Raw genomic sequence first — 25,408 nt, 5'->3', positions numbered from 1 at the left:
TTTGAGGCTGTGGCTCTTCAGATAAGGGAATTTCAGGATATTATCATTTGCGATGTTTACCTCCCTCCTGATGGTGATGTGTCTCAGAACATATAGTTTTCACTGATTTCTCAGCTCCCCCACATTTCCTAATCTTGTGTGACTTCGACGCGCATAACCCTTTGTGGGGTGAAACCAGGTTCACTGTCCATGGTAAAGACATCGAAAATTTACTGGCACAGCTTGACGTTTGCCTCTCGAATATTGGTACACCCACACACTTCATTGTGGTGTATAGGACTTGCTCGATACTTGAGCCTTCCATTTGCAGCCCTAGACTTCTTCCATCCATCCACTGGAGAGTCGACAATGAACTGTATGGCAGTGACCACTTCCTGATCTTCGTCTCCCTCCCTCAACATCGCTCCTGTGGACGCCTTCGTAAATGGACTCTCAACAATGCTGATTGGGGTGCTTTCGCCTCTGCTATCGTCCTTGCTCCCAGCCTCAAGGAGACATTAATGAGGAAGTCAAGAATACAACTATAGCCATTGTTTTGGCACCTTATTTGGCGATTGTTCCTTGGGCCCCTCCCATCGGAGGACAGTACCTTGTTATGCATCAGATATCGCAGAGGCCATTAGAGATCGTAGGTGGGTTCTCCTGCCCCATAAGCGGCACCCACTGATGGTGCACCTCATTATGTTTAAACATCTCCACCCCCAGGTCAGCCACCTAATAAAGCGATGGAAACAAGAATGCTGGGAATAGCATGTTTGAACCATCAGACCATGTACCCACCCCCTCGCAGGTTTGGGTCTCTACGGATGCCAGACACCTGCTGATGTATCTGCTATTACCTAGAATGGCACTGTCTGCACTGATCCAGACGCCATCATTGAACATTTTGCTCTGCATTCTGCTCGAGCCTCTGCATCTGAGAATTATCAACTTGCCTTTCATGGCCTAGAACAGCAGGTAGAACAAAAGCAATTATTGTTTACTACACGCCACCTGGAGCCACACAATGCGTTATCGTCCCAGTGCTGAAACCTGGTAAAGAGCTGCTAGAGATGGACAGCTACCACCCCACTAGTCTCACCAATGCTCTGTGTAAGTTGCTCGAACACATGGTGAGCCAGCGGCTGTGTTAGCCCCTTGAGACTCGGGGTCTTCTGTCTCCATCCCAGGGTGGTTACTGAATATCTGGTTTACCTGGAGTCCACCATGCTAACAACTTTAGCCCGACGTCAGCACCTTACAGCCGACTTATTCGACCTGCAGAAGGCTTATGACACCACATGGCCGCAACATATACTTGCTACATTACATGAGTGGGGCCTCTAGCGTCCGCTCCCGATCTTTATCCAGAACATCAGGTTCGAGTTGATGCGTTCCACAGTAGCCTACATATAGAAGAGAATGGGGTCCGGCAGGGCCCTGTACTGGATGTCCCTCACTTCATAGTAGTCATCAACGGACAAGTAGCAGCTGTGGGGTCCTCAGTATCACCCTCCTGGTATGCTGACGATTTTTGCCTCTTCTTTTATGTGGGCGTCTCTGAACGTCGGCCACAAGGCGCCATATGAAGGCGCAGCTATGTTTCCTCACCCATGGCTTTCGGTTTCCAGTCACCAAGACCCATAACCAGAACTTTACGTCTACGACCAAGTGATGTTGCGGAAGCCTATCGCTTTTTAGGTCTGGTCTTTGATTTTTGATTGACATGGATTCCTCATCTTCGCCAGATAATGCGAAAGTGCTCGCTGCTCGCTGCATATTAATACACTTCACTAACACCAGCTGGGGTGCACATTGCACTACCCTTCTGCAGTTTTACAAAGCCCATCTTGTTTATGGGAGTCTGGTTTACAGTATGGCGTCGCCCTCAGCATTGTGGATATAGGATCAGATACACCACTGTGTGATTCCACTTGCGACAGGAGTGTTTGAACAAGCCTTATGAACAGCTTACACGTGGAGGCTGGAGTCCCTCCATTGTGGATTAGGCGCCAACAACAGCTTGTCAGTTTTGATACCGATGTTTCCAGCTCCCATAATCATCTGACGTACCATCTACTCTTTCCAAAGACAGAAATCCATTTCCCACATATCTGAACAGTTGTTCCGTCTTCTACCACTCCTCCAGGCCCACGCACGTACTTTCCCATTGTGCATCCGTCGGCCACAGCTTTGCTTTGACCTATCACGTGGTCCGAAGGACTCTGTCCGTCCTGAGGTCCTACGTCACCAATTTTTGTCAATCCTTGGCGCATCCTGGGGTTCAGAAGTAGTCTATACTGATGGCTCAATGGTTGCTGGTCATGTGGTCTTTGCTTATACCCATATGAGGCACACTGAACTGCACTCCTTTTCTGGATGGCTGTAGTGTTTCTGCTGCCGGGTTTGTAGTCATCCCTCATGCTCTTGAGGATATCCATTCCTGCACTGGTGAGTCCCTTATCGTCGACAGTAAGTTGTTGAGCAGTTTAGTCACGACCAGTGTTACAGTCGCCATCCCTTGGTCATGGCTATCCAAGATTCCCCGCATGCCCTTGAAGAATGTGGACGCTCAGTGACCTTCGTCTGGACCCCAGACCACGTCGAGATCCTGAGAAATCAACTCGCTGATAGCCTGGACAAACTGGCTACCAGTAAACTGACTCTTGAGATCGGTATCCCGGAGACAGACTTCCTATCGGTATTACAATGTCAAGTTTTAGGAACATAGAATATGGAATGGTTCACTCTGACTTCAGCAAACAATCTACACGTGATAAAAGAGACTAAGAATTCGGTGCTTCTCTTGCCATGTCGGTGTTGTTAGTCTTTCCTATGCAATTTCTGATTGGAGTACCTCTGGTAAGTGGCAGGGCTGGGGGATGTATGTCCCTTCATGGCAGTCTGCTTTTGGGGGCTGCTCCTTAGATGGGGCACCTTGCCTGCCTTTATTCCTCTGTCCATCTTTCTTCTTTTTGTCCCTTATCTCGCCATCGTTGACTATTCGTAGACCCCAGTGTTTCCTTCCCTTGGGCTTTCCACAGTAAGCTATGTCTAATCTACAGTCATATATATAGCACTGTCTGTTCCAGGACAAAGGGACTGATGACCAAGTAGTTTGGTCCATCATCCAACCAACCAACCAACCCATTTGCATAATTCCTTCTGGTGCTTTTATTTTATTTTTTTCCCTTAGACTGAATTTAGATTCTTTCGGAAACTCGATGGTGTCGCGATCTTGTAAAACTGCATGTTTTCTAACGGTGTGTTGTGCTATTTTAGTGGTACTATTTTACTGTAGTTTAACGTTCCCAATGCTTGCGGCTGTGACTTACATAACTTTTATCTTAATATTACCTGCAAGCTAAACGGTATATGCGGCAAGAGCGCTCATTTGTTAAATGACACAGTGAAAATGCTGAGTGTGGTGCGAAGTTGAGCATTGGATGATGAAGGAGCACCAACATCGCAGCTCACCTTAAGACCAACAAACATAGTGTGGAACTTCAAGATCAAACATACATTACTACCTATTGGTACATCTTGGTTGAATTTTCACAAACTATTCCATGTTCTAATTCATGTATCCAAACAGAGATTTTAGTAATCACAGCTTTGTGGACAGGTGAAAAAGAAGCAGACACAAGTTAGAAACAGAAAAGTTTCTGCCTTGTACGGGCTTCTGCAATTTGATACTTAATGAAAATAAACTTCTGAAGCAAAACGTCACCACTAAAAAGTAGGAGTTAGGTACCAGTAAGTCTATACCATCTTCAATGCTAAATATGAGAAATTTGTGTCGATATTTATATTCAAATTCTCTATGCAATACTGCTACTGACCTATCGTCTAGTATGGTAGATTATTTTGAAGTGAATTATTTTTGAACCTATACAGACGTTAATTCTAGCATGTCCTGAGTTTAACTCATTTGTAATTAGTTTTTTAGCTTTATTTTGAAAATGTCTATAATTTAGTGAAAAACAATATAGGAATCTTACCCATGAACAAATATTTGCAATGTGTGAGTGAATGCGTTTACAAGGACAACAGTGGGACACCTGCTCTGTCGAGGTTTCTTAACTCACCACCTGTCATGTGAGCAGCTAGCATGTAAACTGACCTGTTAGTTACCACCAAAAGACAGAGTGGATGTTCTTCGAGATCTTTACGCTGAAAACAATGTGGGTCGTTAGCGGTAATCGAAACGGTGCTCTCGGCGCTTGTAGTTCCCGACGATAACCAGATACCAGGGGCTGCTTCCGCAAATTCCAACATAATGCTCAAGTAATAAATGGGTACGACGAACCTACTTTAGTTTCAGGGGGGGTAGCCTCCCTGCAACTCTTGTCCCTGACGGTGTCCAGATAAGCAATAAGTATTCCCTGTACATTAGCATTTCGGCTTGAGGACTCTCTTACAGTTTCTCGCTGACGGTTTCTAATGCTTTTCAGAACTACCCCACGGGATTCCGCAACCTTCTGAACTGGATAGCGGCCGAGTACCCTGGCTACCAGGTCATGGTCACGGAGAACGGCCTCCGGACTGGTGCAGGGCTCAACGACACGGACCGCATCGAGTACTACGTGGTGAGTACAGTGAGAAGACGGGCTCTCCGCTGCCCTTACAAAAAATCACAAACGTGTGTTGAAAAAATGAGTGCTTAGCGCGTAACAAAGGAAGCAACAAAAAACGAGAAATGTCTTACCTCGTCCAAATCGATTCCCATTTCTCCTTCTACAATATCGGCGCACAGTTCATCTCCCTTGTAGAGGCCCCCAATGTACACTTTCCGCCAAAGCACACTCTCCTCCACATTTAAGTGTGAATTTCCTTTTCCACTCCTAATGTGCTCGAACTTGCTTTTGAAAGAAATCACTTTTCCTTACGTTGAAGCTGTCCTTCGGACATTTTTCCAGGAGTCATTTTTGTTTTAGGTTTCTTCCATTGGCCTTCGCAGAGGTATCCATTCTCTTCAACTAAGCTGCCTGTTCTGGTATTCATTATCGCAGACCTACAACCTTAGAGAAATTCAAACGCACATCATTATTCCTCAAAGTTTCAGTCCTCTGCTTTCTTATACAGTGATTTTTCCTGAAGATTCTCCTAAGCTTTAGCCTACTTACCATCATTACTTAATTGTTGTGTGGTCTGCATTTTCTCTTGAGTCCGCTTTGCAGTCCAATATCTGGTTTCGGAATGTCTGTCTCACCACGATGAAATCCAGTTGGTATCTTCCCGTGTCTCCGGGCGTTCTGCAACTATACCTCCTTCTCGTGTGAGTCTCCAAGGATTTGTTTACCTGTAATTGCAGAACGGAAGAAGTTATTCTTCTCTCTAATTCCTGATAGCGAGCCCGTATTCTCCTATCAACTGTCTCTCAGTTCTTCCACTACTATAGCGCTCGTATCCTTAATAATTATTAGATTTTCATTTTTCTTTACATATTAACGGTGAACTGCCTGCGTAAAATTTTCTCTTATGCTTGTAAAGTCGTTGGCATTCGTTTGTTCTTTATTCGGATGAGGATAATCCAGTCACTGAACTGTTCACAGTAACTTACTCTTTGTTCTACTTTCCTATCCATATCGAGCTACTCCTATTATTCTATTTTCTGCTGCTGTTGATCTTACCCTATAAGAGTCTGATCAGGAATCCTTGTCTTCTTTGCATCTGACTTGACTGACGTCTACTGTATCTACATTAGCATAGTGCTGTGGAATGTGGAAAAAACAGCAAGTTGGCGCTCATAGAAAGAAGAACAACACCAAAAATGCAACAGGAGCGTAATATGTAAGAAACTGTCTACGCAGCCTGCCACTGATGATGCCTTGCAGAAAATAAAGGCGAAACGCGTATGACACTAAAATTGTGTTTTATTCAGTTGCTGTCAGACGGTCCATAAGTGAAAATTATCAATATACCGTTTTAAATTGGTTCAAATGGCTCTGAGCACTATGGGACTTAACATCTGTGGTCATCAGTCCCCTAGAACATAGAACTACTTAAACCTAACTAACCTAAGGACATCACACACATCCATGCCCGAGGCAGGATTCGAACCTGCGACCGTAGCGGTCACGCGGATCCAGACTGAAGTGCCTAGAACCGCACGGCCACACCGACCGGCCTAAAATTCGTTTTACCGTTTGAAAGTTTCATCGCGAGAAGTATCGCATAGCATCAATTTTTAGTTAATTGCCATATACAGGATGCTGAAATATAGTCGCAGTTAGAACAGCACATTTCGCAACGAAATTGTGTAAAAAGATATTTTATACCGCACTGAAACTGTGAACCAATTTTTACTTTATTACATGTTTTTGTAAATTTATATTGTCATGTACGAAAAACAAGGCACTGTGATGAGGATTGTCATTTACGAACTCAAAAACTGAAGGAGCTAGCGCTAAAACACCTACAGTAAAAATATAGTTCCGGAGAGAAAAATAGTTTTATTTTAATAAAATGATACAGTCTTCTTCTGAATGTCCTAGACACACTAGAAGCCCCTATGGCATCATACCAATGGAGTTCCCCTTGCGCCATGACGAAAATTTTTGGCAAAAACTGGGAGAAAGGCAACTGTTGCGAAATCTCTTTGTTCTACATCTACATGGATGTTCTGCAAATCACCGTAACAATAATTATCTATTATTTCAATCTCGAGCAGCCCGCGGAATAAACTAACACCTGTATCTTTCCGTGCGAGCTCTGATTTCCTTTACTTTTTTTAGGATGATCGTTTCTCCCTATGAAGGTGCGCGTCAACAAAATATTTTCGCATTCGGAGGAGAAACTTGGTGATTGAAATTTCGTGAGAAGGTTCTGCCGCAACGAAAAACGCCTTTGTTTTAAGGACGGCCACCCCAAATTCTGTACCATTTCCGTGACACTCTCTTCCCTATTTCGGGATAACACAAAACGTGCTGCGCTTCTTTGAACTTTCTCGATGTATCCCGTTAATCGTATCTGGTAAGGATCCCAGACCACGCAGCAGTACTCCAAAAGAGGACGGACAAGCGTAGTGTAGGCAGTCTCTTCAGTAGATCTGTTGCATTTTCTAAATGTTCAGCTTGGTAACTGTCCCGCACGGAAATGTAGTTGGCATGCGTCTCAACTTTATACTCTCTTATTCCTCAGAGTTTAACAGCTTTCTTTCAAGAATAAACTGCTGTTAAAAGAAACTTCGTTCACTTCTGTATTTAGTAATTGCTGAAAATTGGTTATTGCTGATGGAGATTAGTGGTAACTCAATCCTAGTCAACTAGTATTCCAGGTACTTGATTCGAAACATTTTATTAGTTGTTAGTGTAGCGAAGGAAGAAACTTCATGGTTTAGAAACATGCAGCGGTCACTAATTCTTATTCACAGCTTTTCTTGAGCTTTCATTTTAGTTCTTGAAAGACTTTTTTAGGTGGATGCCTTTTTGCACGATCAACTTTCCACATTAATATTAGCTGCAGCTATCTGTTTACTAAAATTGCTCATCCTCATTTCGAACAAACGCCAGACTATGAAATCCACATAGTATAATTAAAATATCTATCACTTATTTATATACACTCCTGGAAATGGAAAAAAGAACACATTGACACCGGTGTGTCAGACCCACCATACTTGCTCCGGACACTGCGAGAGGGCTGTACAAGCAATGATCACACGCACGGCACAGCGGACACACCAGGAACCGCGGTGCTGGCCGTCGAATGGCGCTAGCTGCGCAGCATTTGTGCACCGCCGCCGTCAGTGTCAGCCAGTTTGGCGTGGCATACGGAGCTCCATCGCAGTCTTTAACACTGGTAGCATGCCGCGACAGCGTGGACGTGAACCGTATGTGCAGTTGACGGACTTTGAGCGAGGGCGTATAGTGGGCATGCGGGAGGCCGGGTGGACGTACCGCCGAATTGCTCAACACGTGGGGCGTGAGGTCTCCACAGTACATCGATGTTGTCGCCAGTGGTCGGCGGAAGGTGCACGTGCCCGTCGACCTGGGACCGGACCGCAGCGACGCACGGATGCACGCCAAGACCGTAGGATCCTACGCAGTGCCGTAGGGGACCGCACCGCCACTTCCCAGCAAATTAGGGACACTGTTGCTCCTGGCGTATCGGCGAGGATCATTCGCAACCGTCTCCATGAAGCTGGGCTACGGTCCCGCCCACCGTTAGGCCGTCTTCCGCTCACGCCCCAACATCGTGCAGCCCGCCTCCAGTGGTGTCGCGACAGGCGTGAATGGAGGGACGAATGGAGACGTGTCGTCTTCAGCGATGAGAGTCGCTTCTGCCTTGGTGCCAATGATGGTCGTATGCGTGTTTGGCGCCGTGCAGGTGAGCGCCACAATCAGGACTGCATACGACCGAGGCACACAGGGCCAACACCCGGCATCATGGTGTGGGGAGCGATCTCCTACACTGGCCGTACACCACTGGTGATCGTCGAGGGGACACTGAATAGTGCACGGTACATCCAAACCGTCATCGAACCCATCGTTCTACCATTCCTAGACCGGCAAGGGAACTTGCTGTTCCAACAGGACAATGCTCGTCCGCATGTATCCCGTGCCACCCAACGTGCTCTAGAAGGTGTAAGTCAACTACCCTGGCCAGCAAGATCTCCGGATCTGTCCCCCATTGAGCATGTTTGGGACTGGATGAAGCGTCGTCTCACGCGGTCTGCACGTCCAGCACGAACGCTGGTCCAACTGAGGCGCCAGGTGGAAATGGCATGGCAAGCCGTTCCACAGGACTACATCCAGCATCTCTACGATCGTCTCCATGGGAGAATAGCAGCCTGCATTGCTGCGAAAGGTGGATATACACTGTACTAGTGCCGACATTGTGCATGCTCTGTTGCCTGTGTCTATGTGCCTGTGGTTCTATCAGTGTGATCATGTGATGTATCTGACCCCAGGAATGTGTCAATAAAGTTTCCCCTTCCTGGGACAATGAATTCACGGTGTTCTTATTTCAATTTCCAGGAGTGTAGTTCATGTAACACGTTAATGGGATTCACTCCCACGGTCCAGTCAGACACCTATCTAGATAATGTGACATACATATTAATATGGAGGTCTCGCTATAAACAAATAATTGTTATTTGTTGTTGTTGTGGTCTTCATTCCTGAGACTGGTTTGATGCAGCTCTCCATGCTACCCTATGCTGTGCACGTTTCTTCATCTCCCAGTACCTGCCGAAACCTACATCCTTCTGAATCTGCTTAGTGTATTCATCTCTTGGTCTACGATTTTTACCCTCCACACTGCCCTGCAAAGCTAAATTCGTGATTCCTTGATGCCTCAGAACATGTCCTACCAACCGGTCCCTTCTTCTCGTCAAGTTTTGCCACAAACTCCTCTTTTCCCCATCTAATCTTCAGTATTCTTCTGTAGCACCACATTTCGAAAGCTTCTATTCTCTTCCTGTCCAAACTATTTATCGTCCATGTTTCACTTCCATACATGGCTACACTCCATACAAATACTTTCAGAAACGACTTCCTGACACTTAAATCTATACTCGATGTTAACAAATTTCTCTTCTTCAGAAATGCTGTCCTTGTCATTGCCAGTCTACATTTTATATCCTCTCTACTTCGACCATCATCAGTTATTTTGCTTCCCAAATAGCAAAACTCCTTTACTACTTTAAGTGTCTCATTTCCTAATCTAATTCCGTTAGCATCCCATGATTACTTCAACTACATTCCATTATTCTTGTTTTGCTTTTGTTGATGTTCATCTTATATCCTCCTTTCAAGACAATGTTCATTCCGTTCGACTGCTCTTCCAAGTCCTTTGCTGCCTCTGACAGAATTACAATGTCATCGGCGAACCTCAAAGTTTTTATTTCTTCTCCATGGAATTTAGTACCTACTCCAAATTTTTCTTCTGTTTCCTTTACTGCTTGCTCAATATACAGATTGAATAACATCGGGGAAAGGCTACAACCCTGTCTCACTCCCTTCCCAACCACTGCTTCCCTTTCATGTCCATCGACTCTTATAACTGCCATCTGGTTTCTGTATAAATTGTAAATAGCCTTTCGCTCCCTGTATTTTACCCCTGCCACCTTTAGAATTTGGAAGAGAGTATTCCAGTCAACATTGTCAAAAGCTTTCTCTAAGTCTACAAATGCTAGTAACGTAGGTTTGCCTTTTCTTAATCTAGCTTCTTAAGTCGTAAGGTCAGTATTGCCTCACGTGTTCCAATATTTCTACGGAATCCAAACCGATCTTCCCCGATGTCGGCTTCTACCAGTTTTTCCATTCGTCTATAAAGAATTCGTGTTAATATTTTGCAGCTGTGACTTATTAAACTAATAGTTCTGTAATTTTCACATCTGTCAACACCTGCTTTCTTTGGGATTGGAATTATTATATTCTTCTTGAAGTCTGAGGGTATTTCGCCTGTCTCATACATCTTGCTCACCAGATGGTAGAGTTTTGTCATGACTGGCTCTCCCAAGGCCGTCAGTAGTTCTAATGGAATGTTGTCTACTCCCGGGGCCTTGTTTCGACTCAGGTCTTTCAGTGCTCTGTCAAACTCTTCACGCAGTATCTTATCTCCCATTTCACCTTCATCTACATTCTCTTCCATTTCTATAATATTGTCCTCAAGTACATCGCCCTTGTATAGACCCTCAATATACTCCTTCCACCTTTCTGCTTTCCCTTCTTTGCTTAGTACTGGGTTTCCATCTGAGCTCTTGATGTTCATACAAGTGGTTCTCTTATCTCCAAAGGTCTCTTTAATTTTCCTGTAGGCAGTATCTATCTTACCCCTAGTGAGATAAGCATCTACATCCTTACATTTGTCTTCTAGCCATGCCTGCTTAGCCATTTTTCACTTCCTGTCGATCTCATTTTTGAGACGTTTGTATTCCTTTTTGCCTGCTTCATTTACTGCATTTTTATATTTTCTCCTTTCATCAATTAAATTCAATATTTCTTCTGTTACCCGAGGATTTCTACTAGCCCTCGTCTTTTTACCTACTTGATCCTCTGCTGCCTTCACTACTTCATCCCTCAGAGCTACCCATTCATCTTCTACTGTATTTCTTTCCCCCACTGCTGTCAATTGTTCCCTTATGCTCTCCCTGAAACTCTGTACAACCTCTGGTTTAGTCAGTTTATCTAGGTCCCATCTCCTTAAATTCCCACCTTTTTGCAGTTTCTTCAATTTTCATCTGCAGTTCATAACCAATAGATTGTGGTCAGAGTCCACATCTGCCCCCGGAAATGTCTTACAATTTAAAACCTGGTTCCTAAATCTCTGACTTACTATTATATAATCTATCTGATACCTTTTAGTATAATTGTTACGTTCAGTAAACTTTTTGAGCGACTGAGAAACTGCTCGTGGCATTTTCTTGTCTCTTCCTAACCTATGAAGAAGAATTCTTTGAGATCAAATGTTACCTTTAATTGAAAAGCAGTCCCCGAATAATTGTACGGAAAGTCATGAATGTGTCTCTGCAAACTTTTTCATTAGTTGGAATATTATCGGCAACCACTCAAACCCTATAGTGAACAAGATATTTTGTATTCAAAACGAAATAACGGATACTGTGCATATGTAATCATTATTCTTACTAGTTTGCTCGTGGTATATTGTTTGGCAAGTCATTCATTGCATTACATCCTCAATCGTAAGACATACAAAATAAGAAGCGTAAACTGGAAAATGTAATGGTAAAATGAAAATTTAAAAAATTCACCTCTTCCTTGCTTGTTTTAGGACTCTATGCCAGAATTTGCCTTAATCGATTTGGATAAACTGCAGAAAGCTTAAATCTTAACGACAGTATGGGCGCTTACCTTCGGAACTCATAGCCATATCAAAGTGACAGAAAGAGCAGGCAACGCGTCGCTTCATAAAAGCACCGATATTACTGTACGGACGTGGTCAAATATTCGGATTTGGTGTCGCTAACTTTCACACGGGACTAGCTCCATATGAATTGACGGAGACTCTTCTTCTGAGAAATGTTTCGAACGTTGACTGTTTTTCTGGACTCACCCTTTCTTGATTTTCAGCTGCTGAAACCTTATTTTAGCCGCGTGTGATTGATAAAATTAGTTGATTATGCCAGTGACAATGAGGCTGCATCAAACTAGCAAAAACAAAGAACTATAGAGTTTTAATAAAACCTTCAATTATGCTTCAATTATTTAAAATGTTTTCGTGGGTCAGATACCAAAACTTTGGAAAGGCGTGATGAACCAATAGAAGTTTACAGATATTGAATTTGATGGTAGGCTAATGTGGTAGTGAAATGCATACACTGTTTCCACGTATCGTCTGGAATTTTCCTCTGTCTGCTTCTTTGCCGTTGAAACATTTATTATAACCATATTTTTTACATAATATTATTTTCTGTTATGCGAGAAGCCAAGAACATACCGAAACTGCTTTCATCTCACAAACTGATTACGAAGAATTTCGCTACACTGAACGCAGTGAGGTGTGTAGATGTCATTTTTATGCATTTTATACACAAATGAAAGGTTTGTGCATTCATGTTATTCTTGTGGTTCAGAATTGTTCACAATATTCGTTTAATTATAGGCTTACAATTATGCAAGGTTCCTATTCTTTTGTGAAAATGTCGAAACCTGAAAACTGCAATAGTTCTGGCGACGATTTGTATTATAATAAAAAACAAAAACAATTAAAAGAAAGAATGAAGGAAATTTGATTGGTAATTGTCCTTTCGCTTGCAATGAAAAGAGAATATTAGTACAATTGCATTATTATGAGATGTTCTGCGTGTATTGTTCATTCCCTTACCTTGCGTTGTTTCTTTTTCTGTGTCCATCACTATATATATTTTAATTATGTTTCTCGTCTTCTGAAACTTCTCCTCCTGTTAATTTTACGAAAATATGACCATGGACTTCTTTTCATCCATTTCAACTGTAGATGCAGGCAGCCGACTACAGGGAACACCAGAGCCTCTCTAGATGATATAAAATAAGAAATTCTTCTTAACTTGGTTCTATTTCACTTTAATAAAAATGCTTAATGCTGTTATTAAGTCTTCTCTTATTCAGAAACACACAATATACGAAACACTCGTATCCGTCATACTCCGAGCAGTACAGTTTAACAAAACTTCTACAAACGAGAGAGGGAAACAAAATCTTGTACAAAAAATTGAATGATGTTTTACGGTCATTTGTCTACGCTTTACTGCGCATTCATAACTAATGTCTTTGCCAACGCTTATAGTCGGTTTTAGATTCTGTCGTTATGGTTGAACTAAGTTGTTTATGAGTTCCAAACTGTGCTTTTTCCGGTTTATATTTTCATCAAGAGAGACACCTAAAGATTCTAAAGTTTCCAGACCATTTCTTGTTTCCTCACCGTGTGTTGCGTTTATCGTCGGTTTAGTACCCCCATAAGTGCAGAACCAAATATGTTGGGTCTTTTTAAAATGGATGGTGAGACCATTCGCAGAAAACCAGTCAATGATATTTTTAAGAAACTTGTTTACCGTTCCTTCTGTTTCTGTATGTATGCTCAGCTCGAGTACAATACAAGAGTCATCTCGAAAAGAAACTAATCCTGCTTTCTGACTGTTAGACAGAAGATCGTTTAAATATATGAGCAAAAATAATGGACTAAAGACTGAGCCTTTGAGAAACCAATACGTGATTTCTCCCGTGTTGGAATAATGTCCGTGCAGTGCACTGATTGAATTAATAAGTACAACTTTCTACATCCTTTCCGTTAGACATAATGGTTGAGTATACCATCAATGAGAGTAAAATTCAATTTATCTAGAGAATTCTGCGATTCCCACAGTAAAATGCCTTGGATAGGTTGCAGAAAATACCAGATGGCGTTGTTTCATTATTTAATCCTTGTAAAATTTGGTGAGTGAATATACAAATGGCATTCCCAGTAGAGAAACTCTTCTGAAATCCGAACTGTGATCTGCTGAGGATGTTACTGTAGCTCAGGTGTGGTACTACTCTGAATGCATCTCCTTCTAAAAAGTTTTGGAAAGTTATGTCAGCAGTGAAACAGATCTGCACTTATTACCGTCCCTCCTGTCACCTTTCTTATGGCGAGGTCTGACAACGGCATATTTCAATCTCTCTGGAAAAATGCCCCTAATCAGTGATGAATTACGTAATTCAGATAAGACAGGGCTTATTACTTTGAAACAAATCTTTAGTACTGTTTAGGAAACATGATCAAAACCAGACGAGTTTCTATTTTTGAGAGAACAACATTCTTAATTTCAGGAGGAGTTGGTGATACATTCATAGAACTGAATTTTATGAGAGTTGCTTTTTTTAACATACTGCTGTGATATTTCTCTTTAACTATTTTTCCTTATAATTTCTACTGTATTTAAGAACTGGTTATTAAATATGTTTGTTGCCTGTGGCTCATCACTTGTAGCCCTTCCACTCAGATCAGTTGTGATGTGGCCCTGTTCTGTGGCTGGTGGTCCTGTCTCTCGTTTCGCTACATTCCACAGGGCGTGAAGTTTGCTGTCGGAATTACTGATTTCTTATGTTATACACATGCTCCTTAATTTTTTAATGCTTATCTTAGCATTTTGAGTAGTTTTTGTGGTGTGCAACTACAACAGGATATCTCCTTGTTCTGACCAATGGATACGTTTTTCTATTCCTTACACCACCTACTTTAATCATTTTAGTGATCTATGGTTTTTTAATACCTGTTTAATGTCCTTTCTGATTCACTTTTGAGGAAAGATGTTTTCAAATAATGATATGAACTATTAATGGAATGGATTAAACTTTACGTTAGCATTTGGTTCATTATAATTTTTTTTTCCAGTTCAACTCACGTAAACTATTCTTAGAAACATTTGTCCTGGAGTCATTAATTATTCTTATTTCCACTGATCAGTATAAATGCTTTAAGGAACTATCTTATCTCTCCTAACTGCGCATGACGACCAGAGAGAGTATTTGTTACTGGGTAAACGTTTACTTTCTGGCTTTGAACGTCATCAAAGAAAACATTACCAGTTAGGGTCCTTCTGTCTTTCTTCATCCATGTTAGAAAATTAATTACTAACAAGGGGAGGCCGCCAATTGTGAAATTCAGATTCGATTCATACTGCGCATAATAAAAGCTCATGGCCACAGGTGTAATGTGACAAAGCACCAAGATGCACTTCTCAGCCGTTGTCGAGAAAATCGACAGTTAAAAGAAACCGTTGCGGTGAAATACTCTCTACGATTAATAATTTTCTACAGCGTCGTGGCGCAGCGGTAAGCGCTCGGGTTCGTAATCCGAAGGTCGCCGGATCGAATCTCGCGCCATGCAACTTTCTTTATTATTTTTTTGTAATTCAAAAATATATATATATATATATATATATATATATATATATATATATATATATAAACTATTAATGAATTGCTTATTCATGTTGGTGAAGGCAGATTTTCCGTTTGTTTAAAGGGTGTACCAAAGCTCTCACGTCCGCACTGATTTTCGACGATGTTATAAGTTGCGCTAGGGACCGCATCTACCTTCCTTCGAAGTTAGCAGGCAACTACGCTGTTATGCGGCGGCTCGTTTCGGCCCATTCAACATCTGTCCTTCAAGTGTAACGAGCGAGTAACGGAGTTTATATTTCATACCTGCCACAGCAAATTTGTGTTCGTGGGGTCTCTATTCTAATTCGAACGTTTGACTTACGCTATACGTATTCGTTTCGGAATATTGTTTCTACGTCTTCCGTTAACTATACGTGGTTAACATTATGAAGACAATTAATAACATTTGTGAAATACAACTTTGTTTGCGGAAAACATAATGATGTTCGAAGTCGCCAGTTTTTCCACGACAAACGACTTTCAACAACTTATTATATGCATAACTGTTGCAACTGATTGCCGGGAATATATATATATATATATATATATATATATATATATATATATATATATATATGTGTGTGTGTGTGTGTGTGTGTGTGTGTGTGTGTGTGTATACACACACATTTGAATTACAAAAAACAAATACTAAAAGAAAAAAGTTTGCGTGGCGCGAGATTCAATCCGGCGACCTTCGGATTACGAACCCGAGCGCTTACAGCTGCGCCACGACGCTGTAGAAATGTATTAATCATAGAGAGTATTTCACCGTAACGGTTTCTTTTAACTGTCGATTTTCTCGACAACGGCTGAGAAGTGCATCTTGGTGCCCTGCCACATTACACCTCTGGCCATGGGCTTTTATTATGCGCAGTACGAATCGAATCAGAATTTCACAATTGGCGGCCTGCCCTTGTAAGATCAAGTTTGAAGATCCAAATATCTTTTTCAGATCTTTTTCTTATCAGAATCCTTTAGAAAATTTACACTGAGCTTGCTGCTATCTCACAGATAGCATAGTAGTGAATTCAAATTTCATAAACAGTTCAAAATTTCCCAGTGTGGATCTATGTACAGTTACTATTAAAAGTGAACTATTTTTCACTGTGAATTCACGAGGACACACGCTACAAAATCTACTTGTCTCAATGTTTTTGAACTTGTGTTCTATCTTGATATGTGTAAAATCTCCTCTTTTGCTATATTAGCTCTGCTTGAGTAAGCTGCTCGAGTGTAATTTTTTATATGTACATTATCCAACTCTGTGGTTACGAGGTCTTCAAATAGGCATAGACCTCTCAAAAGTTTTGAAATAAACAAGACGCTCTTCTAACTTATTACTGTCCTCAGATACTCTAACGAAATAAGCAAACTTTACGTTACTGTGCATTAACTAAGCATTTTTCACTTCTTTCAAAACAGGGTGCCTGAACCCTGTGTCTAAACTCAAAAAGGTACCTCTGTGACACAAGTAACCTCAGAGGTTTTGCTTTGTGTGATGGTGGTCCCTGTATATTATCTGCAAGAAGCACAGCTAACCTATCTTCCCCTCTCCTGTTTAGGTGTAGGCCATGTCTAGAATACACACATCTTCCAGTTGCAGCAACAGGCTGTTTACTCATAAGAGATTCGTTTTCAGTCAGCAGCAGCGTACTCAATTCATTGTTCACACACCTCACAACAGTGATAACCCAGGGTTGCTCTTTGTTGTGTAGGACCTCCAAATAACTCACATTTCATTGACATTTCGACTTCTGTTTCATCCAGGTTACCTCTAATGCTGTAATTTCTGTCCTTAGCTATGCTATTTCCCAACTCATCTACTACAGTAACGTTATCCTAGCACTTGGTTTCACAATATTTGTGATGTTACGTTGTTCCTAATTTGTACTGCACCATCGGGCATACTGCACACCCATGTTTCCTGATCTCTTCTGCTGCCGACCACCATCTGTTGCCCACTTCAACCTATCTAGTTCAAATCTGGGATGTTTAATTCAGCCTATATGGCACCAATCATTTCCTCCTGTTCAGCGATTCTCTTGTTTTTCATACATAGGTTATAGTTGCATAGGAGAGTCTTGCTGAGTTTCCCATTCAGTTCACCAGAGTCTCTTAAGAGAATTTATATTTAGTTTAACATATTGCAGTACGTTTCAAGGGCGTTTTGCCCACGTGTACAGAAATGTGTTGATTAAAGAGAAGATGTGTTAATCTGAACTAACGTACGCTATTGTTTTGTTTACTTTTCTGCTGCTGGAGTAGCTATTGGGATATTTGCAGGGAGGAGGGGCAGTGGGTGGCGAGAAATAGATGTCCATTGATGTCTTCTGGTGGTGTGGAGCTGTGCCTCGTTGTTTCTTGCAGCTGACACAACAGCTTGTGTGAGATGCACATAGTTTTGCATCAGTTGCTATTATGCGATACGCGTGAGATACACTTTTATTGTATCAGTTCTTCACTTGCTATTTTGCGGTCCCAAAGCTCCATTCGCCTTATCGAAACACTGATGAAACTGTTGTGTAGCATTGCATTATTTCATTGCTTAGTCTGGCACAGTATTGGGTGTATTTATCTGTACACAACGTTCCTACATAGACTTAAACAATTTACACTAGTACAATATAGCGGCCTGACAGTTTGACAGTCATTTGTTTCACATTGACACATCTTAAACTTGTTGCATTAGAATCGGCTTAAGGCTGCTGAAGAATTCTAAGGCTTTGTGTTCACTTAACTCATTAAGAATATCTTTTTTCTTGTATTACGAAAGAATATTTCCATTTCTTCCATTACACATATTATTTTACTTTCTTTAGATTTTGCGCAAAATTTCCAGCTTGTCTGTGATTTTCAAAGGGTCGTCCATGTCTTTAATGTGTGCTGCTGCTGTGATTTGTTACATTTCTTCAGTCTGCAGCCGTATATATGCTCTTTAAATCGATTTCTGAAGTTCTGATGTTTCTTCCAGTCTGGCGTATATGATATTTGTTGCGTTGGCTACTGGTAATGGTTTAAATGCCACATATGTCAAGATATGTAATTAATGATTTTGTACGGTGAATAAGCTTGCTACTTAGACTGCTAGCGGTTGTTAAGCTCATTTTTACACATGTGTTTCTGAATTGACAACGTAATTCATCAGACATACCAAGATTTGGCATTTTTACGTATTTAATTTTTGGGACCCCGTCAATTGCAAGTTTAGTTTGCTGGTTTTTGTTGTGTTTACTTTTTGTATGTTGTGGCATTGTGTGATAAGTATAGCGTCATATCCAACGTTTATGGCTGTGCATTTTACTATTTGCATTTCCTGCGGCGGTTCTGTATACTGAAATAGAAATTTCCAGGTTCTGTATAGTACTGATCTATACACAGCTTTCTTGAGGGAGATGGAATGAGCACAGTATGTTTATTGATGTTGCGTAAATTTTGGTGATATCATTTTTTATTACAAAAGTAAGAAAATCTACTTCTTAGTACAGGTTTCATTTCTGAGACAAAGATCACCGAATTTCAGCAAATATCTTTTCTCTGGGAGAGTAGTTTCCTCAAAATTACATTGAGTAAATCAGGAAAATGGAGTTAAATTTTGGTCAAAAGATGGACATTATAATATGTTCCTACACAGGGTACAATCTTTCAGATTATGTACAAGATTAATTTCTCTCTTGCAGTCTTATCTTGATGCTGTCCTACAAGCTGTTAACACTGATGGTGTTCCAGTGATTGGATACGTCGCCTGGAGCCTCATGGACAATTTGGAATGGACTGGCGGATTCTCGTGAGTAATAACCACTGTCTAGAATATTTGTTACAATTTATGGTCGTGCTTCAGTTTTCTTCATATACACCCTTGATGATATTTCTTTAACAAAATGTGCTAGCATCATTAATGAAGGCTGCACGAAGCTACAACTGCCTGAAAAGTAGGCAGTAGAGGGGCACTGTTTAAACGAGGGTCACGGCGTGAAATCAGGTTGTAAGTAGGCTGTTTATGTTTTCTTATTGGCAACGTTACGTAGCGCTCTGTGCTGTGTGTAGTCTGTGGCTGCTTTGCATTGTTGTAATACTCGCCATTGTAGTGTTAGGCAGGTGGCTGTGAACAGCGCGTAGCGTTGCTCAGTTGGAGGTGAGCCGCCAGCAGTGGTGGATGTGGGGAGAGAGATGGCGGAGTTTTGAAATTTGTCATGAACTGCTCTATATATATATATATATATATATATATATATATATATATATATATATATATATGTGTATATGATGATATCAAGGTAAATACATTGTTTGTTCTCTATTAATATCTTTCATTTGCTAACTATCCCTATCAGTAGTTAGTGCCTTCCATAGTTTGAATCTTTTATTTAGCTGGCAGTAGTGGCGCTCGCTGTATTGCAGTAACTTGAGTAGCGAAGATTTTTGTGAGGTAAGTGATTTGTGAAAGGTATAGTTTAATGTTAGTCAGGGCCATTATTTCGTAGGGTTATTGAAAGTCAGATTGCGTTGCGCTAAAAAAAATATTGTGCGTCAGTTTAAGCACAGTCGTGTAGAAATTTTTCTAAAGGGGAAGTTTCAAGGTGAGACCCTAATAGTTTCCGGTGCGTCCGGTTTACAAGCAGTGAATTTGAATTAGGTTGGGAGACAGCTTGATTATTAGAGAGAAGTACTTCCTGTTAGCAGGACATGAAACCTTGTGTTGTGCTGCATTAAATCGCAACGTTCTTTGGTGCGGACGACCCGGGCATCTGAGGATAGTCTTTGATGCGACACATCGTTGATGCCGATGCTCGACTATGGGCAGCACCACAGTCCCATTTTTTGGGCCAGCACCTGTGCTGGACGGCGCATGCGCCGTGTAGGGTACGGGTGTCTGTATAGGACGAAGCTTTCCAGCGTTAGCATCAGTGTTCAGTGGGACACTGCAACAATAGCCTCTCTCCTGAAGAAGGTGGACAAATTGATCGCTGAAATATCTAGTCATCTTGGTTTTAGCATCTATCAGCAAACTCGAGGTGAATACCATCATTAAAGAAAGTTGCTTGTGTGTGAAGTCTGTTTATGGACTAAAACTTTTTATACAAAAGCAAATCAAAGTAATGACAACATACACGTAAGGATAAAAGATTTAACAAAAAAATCCTAGTCACAGATTTTTCTGACATGACGTGGGAAAATAAATATCTAAATTTACTATACAGACGCCTTGTCTTCTACTGATGTTGAACTGGTTTTCCAGTTTACTTCCTTGAGGACTGATTAATTGTCTCATGTTCAGCTCGTGCCCAGAGAGTCAGCAACAACACATATAGTGATAAGCCAGAGCCTTGTGACCACCGACGTACTATCGGTATAAAGCCGTCCAAACGATAGTAGCATCAGTGGGAGGGAAATGACTGCTAGTCAGACACGCGGACAGTGCACGTTGCATCAGTGAGCGCGCAGTCCGTATGCAGAATGGGGAAGGCGCGCGATCTATCTGAATTTGACAGAGGGCAGACTGGGATTGCCCAGAGGTTCGACAAGAGCACTTCGGAAACTGCACGAGTTGTCGCGTGTTCGAGGAGTGCTGTGGTGAGTGTCTTCAAGGTAAAACCGCGTCCAGACGCCGTGGGGTTGGGCGTCCACCCCTCATCAGAGGTGACAGACGTCTTAGGCTGGGCAGACAGGTAAAAACAGGGCAGGCGGCAAACTATGGCGCAACTAACACCAGACTTTAACGCCGGGCAGAATAAAAGTGTATCTGAACACACGGTGCACCGAACACTTCTAAGGATGGGCCTCCGCAGCCGACGACCTATGCATGTGCCAATGTTAACACCACAACATCGCGACATCGAAAGTACAACTCAGGTGGGCATGTGACCATCGGTACTGGACGTTGGAGCATTGCGTCGTCTGGTGAATTCCGATACCTTCTTCATCACGCCGATGGCAGGTCGCGAATCCGTCGTCTTCCAGGGGAACAGCTCCTTGACACATGTACAGCGGGGCGGAGACAAGCTGGCGGTTATTCCATTATCCTCTGGCGAACATTCACGTGTGCATCCATGGGTCCAGTGGCACCGTGATGACCGACCAGCATCGCACTCCGGTTGCAGCCCAGGCACACCTCTTCATGACGATCATGTTACCCGACGTTGGCGTTATTCAAAAAGATAATGCGCCGTGTGACACTGCCAGGAGTCTGATGGAGTGGTCTGAGGAACACAGTGGCGAGTTCCAGATGATGTGCTGGACCCACAGCTCGCCAAATCTGAACCTGATCGAAGAAAACTGGGTTGTGACTGAACATGGCGTCACAGGTCATCGCCCCCCCCTCCCCGGAATTAGGTGGCTTGTGTGAGCAGATGTGGTGCCAAATCGCTCCATCGACCTAGCAGGGCCTCATTGCTTCCATGCCACGACGCGTCGCGGCTGTTACCCGCGCGAGAGGTGGACCCACCGGCTATTATGCAGGTCGTCATAACGTTCTGGCTGGTAAGTGTACATTTCAAAATCGCTACATTCAGTACCAGCGACGCACGTTTATGGTTACCAGTTCATGACTTTTAAATGTATCGGGTGATCAAAAAGTCGGTTGTTGTTGTTGTTGTTGTGGTCTTCAGTCCTGAGACTGGTTTGATGCAGCTCTCCATGCTACTCTATCCTGTGCAAGCTTCTTCATCTCCCAGTACCTACTGCAACCTACATCCTTCTCAATCTGCTTAGTGTATTGATCTCTTGGTCTCCCTCTACGATTTTTACCCTCCACGCTGCCCTCCAATGCTAAATTTGTGATCCCTTGATGCCTCAAAACATGTCCTACCAACCGATCCCTTCTTCTAGTCAAGTTATGCCACAAATTTCTCTTCTCCCCAATCCTATTCAATACCTCCTCATTAGTTACGTGATCTACCCACCTTATCTTGAGCATTCTTCTGTAACACCACATTTCGAAAGCTTCTATTCTCTTCTTGTCCAAACTATTTACCGTCCATGTTTCACTTCCATACGTGGCTGCACTCCATACAAATACTTTCAGAAACGACTTCCTGACACTTAAATCTATACTCGATGTTAACAAATTTCTCTTCTTCAGAAACGATTTCCTTGCCATTGCCAGTCTACATTTTATATCCTCTCTACTTCGACCATCATCAGTTATTTTACTCCCTAAATAGCAAAACTCCTTTACTACTTTAAGTGTCTCATTTCCTAATCTAATCCCCTCAGCATCATCCGATTTAATTTGGCTACATTCCATTATCCTCGTTTTGCTTTTGTTGATGTTCATCTTATATCCTCCTTTCAAGACACTGTCCATTCCGTTCAACTGCTCTTCCAAGTCCTTTGCTGTCTCTGACAGAATTACAATGTCCTCGGCGAACCTCAAAGTTTTTACTTCTTCTCCATGAATTTTAATACCTACTCCGAATTTTTCTTTTGTTTCCTTTACTGCTTGCTCAATATGCAGATTGAATAACATCGGGGAGAGGCTACAACCCTGTCTCACTCCTTTCCCAACCACTGCTTCCCTTTCATGCCCCTCGACTCTTATAACTGCCATCTGGTTTCTGTACAAATTGTAAATAGCCTTTCGCTCCCTGTATTTTACCCCTGCTACCTTCAGAATTTGAAAGAGAGTATTCCAGTTAACGTTGTCAAAAGCTTTCTCTAAGTCTACAAATGCTAGAAACGTAGGTTTGCCTTTCTTAATCTTTCTTCTAAGATAAGTCGTAAGGTTAGTATTGCCTCACGTGTTCCAACATTTCTACGGAATCCAAACTGATCTTCTCTGAGGTCCGCTTCTACCAGTTTTTCCATTCGTCTGTAAAGAATTCGCGTTAGTATTTTGCAGCTGTGACTTATGAAACTGATAGTTCGTTAATTTTCACATCTGTCAACACCTGCTTTCTTTGGTATTGGAATTATTATATTCTTCTTGAAGTCTGTGGGTATTTCGCCAGTCTCATACATCTTGCTCACCAGATGGTAGAGTTTTGTCATGACTGGCTCTCCCAAGGCCATCAGTAGTTCTAATGGAATGTTGTCTACTCCCGGGGCCTTGTTTCGATTTAGGTCTTTCAGTGCTCTGTCAAACTCTTCACGCAGTATCTTATCTCCCATTTCATCTTCATCTACATCCTCTTCCACTTCCATAACACTGTCCTCAAGTACATCGCCCTTGTATAAACCCTCTATATACTCCTTCCACCTTTCTGCCTTCCCTTCTTTGCTTGGAACTGGGTTGCCATCTGAGCTCTTGATATTCATACAAGTGGTTCTCTTCTCTCCAAAGGTCTCTTTAATTTTCCTGTAGGCAGTATCTATCTTACCCCTAGTGAGACAAGCCTCTACATCCTTACATTTGTCCTCTAGCCATCCCTGCTTAGCCATTTTGCACTTTCTGTCGATCTCATTTTTGAGACGTTTGTATTCCCTTTGGCCTGCTTCATTTACTGCATTTTTATATTTTCTCCTTTCATCAATTAAATTCAATATTTCTTCTGTTACCCAAGGATTTCTATTAGCCCTCGTCTTTTTACCTACTTGATCCTCTGCTGCCTTCACTACTTCATCCCTCAGAGCTACCCATTCTTCTTCTACTGTATTTCTTTCCCCCATTCCTGTCAATTGTTCCCTTATGCTCTCCCTGAAACTCTCTACAACCTCTGGTTCTTTCAGTTTATCCAGGTCCCATCTCCTTAAATTCCCACCTTTTTGCAGTTTCTTCAGTTTCAATCTGCAGTTCATAACCAATAGATTGTGGTCAGAATCCACATCTGCCCCTGGAAATGTCTTACAATTTAAAACCTGGTTCCTAAATCTCTGTCTTACCATTATATAATCTATCTGATACCTATTAGTATCTCCAGGATTCTTCCAGGTATACAACCTTCTTTTATGATTCTTGAACCAAGTGTTAGCTATGATTAAGTTATGCTCTGTGCAAAATTCTACAAGGCGGCTTCCTCTTTCATTTCTTCCCCCCAATCCATATTCACCTACTATGTTTCCTTCTCTCCCTTTTCCTACTGACGAATTCCAGTCACCCATGACTATTAAATTTTCGTCTCCCTTCACTACCTGAATAATTTCTTTTATCTCGTCATACATTTCATCAATTTCTTCATCATCTGCAGAGCTAGTTGGCATATAAACTTGTACTACTATAGTAGGCATGGGCTTTGTGTCTATGCGTTCACTATGCTGTTTGTAGTAGCTAACCCGCACTCCTATTTTTTTATTCATTATTAAACCTACTCCTGCATTACCCCTATTTGATTTTGTATTTATAATCCTGTAATCACCTGACCAAAAGTCTTGTTCCTCCTGCCACCGAACTTCACTAATTCCCACTATATCTAACTTTAACCTCTCCATTTCCCTTTTTAAATTTTCTAACCTACCTGCCCGATTAAGGGATCCGACATTCCACGCTCCGATCCGTAGAACGCCAGTTTTCTTTCTCCTGATAACGACGTCCTCTTGAGTAGTCCCCGCCCGGAGATCCGAATGGGGGACTATTTTACCTCCGGAATATTTTACCCAAGAGGACGCCATCATCATTTAATCATACAGTAAAGCTGCATGTCGGTATAAATTTGAAAACTGAATAAATCACGGAATAATGTAGATAGAGAGGTACAAATTGACACACATGCTTGCAATGACATGGGATTTTATTAGAACCAAAAGAGTACAAAAGTCCAAAAAATGTCCGACAGATGGGGCACTTCATCTGATCAGAATAGCAATAATTAGCATAACACCGTTCCTCACAACCGACTTCTAATCAAGCTGCGGGCCTATGGGATATCGTCTCAGTTGTGCGACTGGATTCGTGATTTCCTGTCAGGAAGGTCGCAGTTCGTAGTAATAGGTGGCAAATCATCGAGTAAAACTGAAGTGAAATCAGGTGTTCCCCAGGGAAGCGTCTTGGGACCTCTGCTGTTCCTGATCTATATAAATGATCTGGGTGACAATCTGAGCAGTTCTCTTAGGTTTTTCGCAGATGATGCTGTAATTTACCGTCTAATAAGGTCATCCGAAGACCAGTATCAGTTGCAAAGCGATTT

At 42.0% G+C, this 25,408-nt stretch overlaps 1 protein-coding gene across 2 annotated transcripts in view; it reads left to right on the top strand.

Moving 5' to 3' along the window:
- Window positions 1-25,408, top strand: part of LOC126199264 (myrosinase 1-like) — a 152,431-nt gene that overhangs the window by 112,434 nt on the left and 14,589 nt on the right. For both annotated transcript variants that reach the window (XM_049936068.1, XM_049936067.1), the window contains 2 exons: window positions 4,434-4,568; window positions 19,028-19,134. In XM_049936068.1, coding sequence (XP_049792025.1) covers window positions 4,434-4,568; window positions 19,028-19,134 — 242 coding nt within the window. The remainder of the gene's footprint in view (window positions 1-4,433; window positions 4,569-19,027; window positions 19,135-25,408) is intronic.

The sequence above is a fragment of the Schistocerca nitens genome, chromosome 8 (genome assembly GCF_023898315.1).
Source record: "Schistocerca nitens isolate TAMUIC-IGC-003100 chromosome 8, iqSchNite1.1, whole genome shotgun sequence".
Taxonomy (NCBI): domain Eukaryota; kingdom Metazoa; phylum Arthropoda; class Insecta; order Orthoptera; family Acrididae; genus Schistocerca; species Schistocerca nitens.
Note: the sequence above shows the minus strand (reverse complement) of the source record. Positions and strands in the feature narration are given on the sequence as shown.